The 1,422-nt window shown below is 51.3% G+C and overlaps 1 protein-coding gene across 1 annotated transcript; it reads left to right on the forward strand.

The window, feature by feature from the left end:
• The first annotated feature begins 587 nt into the window (after window positions 1-587).
• Window positions 588-1,201, forward strand: LOC123430538 (auxin-responsive protein SAUR50-like). The gene has a single exon (XM_045114401.1). It carries the CDS (start codon window positions 588-590, stop codon window positions 975-977), a length of 390 nt encoding a protein of 129 aa, XP_044970336.1. The 3' UTR covers window positions 978-1,201.
• The last annotated feature ends 221 nt before the right edge of the window (window positions 1,202-1,422 follow it).

Below are 1,422 nucleotides of genomic sequence, written 5' to 3' on the forward strand. Positions count from 1 at the left end.
TTAAACAGCTAGATGAATACTAAAACAATTTGGGCTTAAGGCCACAAACTAGAAACAAGCAACCAACAGGCGAGAGCAGAAGTATCTCTTAAACCTCTGAAAAAACTCCTAATTTTATTATTACAGGCCAGACGAGGAACAAAAGGACAACTAAATATAGGTAATTTTCAACAACGATCGCGACGACGGCATCGCCGTGGATGCAACTAAAAGTTGCCCGCGTAACGATGAGTGACGCAAGGAATCCCCACGGTTGTTTACAACTACTTGCAAAGTTGCGGCCTAGACCTTGCAAACGTATATATAGTACTCCTACCAATGTACGATCGATTAAATCTGTTTTTCCTCTCTCTCTCTCTCTCTTTTGCGTACGCACATCCAAACGTCACCCCAAGAGTCTATTTTTCCAGCTTGCCATATAAGCTACTACTACAAACATAGCACATGCCTCTGAGGCTACAGCCATTAATATCGGCCAATCCACAAGGCACAGGCCCAGTTGCATGGCCGCGTATATATGCAGAATATACGCAGCAACCACACAGACATACGGACACACGTACGTACGCATGGTACGTTCAAGCGGCATGAAGGGAGGGCGGCGATCCAACAGGAGGCTCCTCAGGTCCTTCCTGGGCGCGTGCAGGAGACTCAGCGCCGAGCTGCAGCTGCTCCGCGCCGCCGCCCCGACGGCGAGCGCGTGGGCGCAACTCGAGGACGGCGACGAGGCCATCCCGGTTGACGTGCCCAGGGGCCACACGGTGGTGTACGTCGGGGAGGAGCTGCGGCGGTACGTCGTCCGGGTGTCCTCACTCGACCACCCCCTGTTCCGGGAGCTGCTCGACGGCGCGCGGGAGGAGTACGAGTTCGCCGCCGACGCCAGGCTCTGCCTGCCCTGCGACGAGGACATCTTCCTCGGCGTGCTCTGCCACGTCGACCCCAAGCACGAGCACTGGAGGCTAGCACTCTGCAGCTGATCACAGTGATCCCCGGCCCGAACGCAGCCTCGGTGGATTCCCCTGGTTGGCTCCTCTCCTGTGTAGGAGGATCCCAAAGTAGCTAAATTCTGCGAGATAACGAGATTTGCGGTCATGGTCTCAGGTGTATAGGTGTAGGCTCCATCTGTGCAGAAATTTAGTTCCGCTGTTCATTGCTCTGTATTCCATTCTCAAGGATGCGTCGCATGCAAAATGACGTGGTACAGAATGACATCCATTCTATACGTAACTTGCAATTTGTTTCGCCTCCTAAGTTGTTCGGTCCATGGCTATCCAGGCTTTGCAATTGCACATAGTACAAAATTAGTGTTAAAAGTGCCGTTTAGATACAACCCCCTCATATAATACATATAAATGACAATATACATTTTTCATAAGGTATTCTTAATTTATATGTATGTGAGGTGTGCTTCGGTACAACCCC

The sequence above is a fragment of the Hordeum vulgare genome, chromosome 2H, assembly GCF_904849725.1.
Source record: "Hordeum vulgare subsp. vulgare chromosome 2H, MorexV3_pseudomolecules_assembly, whole genome shotgun sequence".
Lineage (NCBI taxonomy): Eukaryota > Viridiplantae > Streptophyta > Magnoliopsida > Poales > Poaceae > Hordeum > Hordeum vulgare.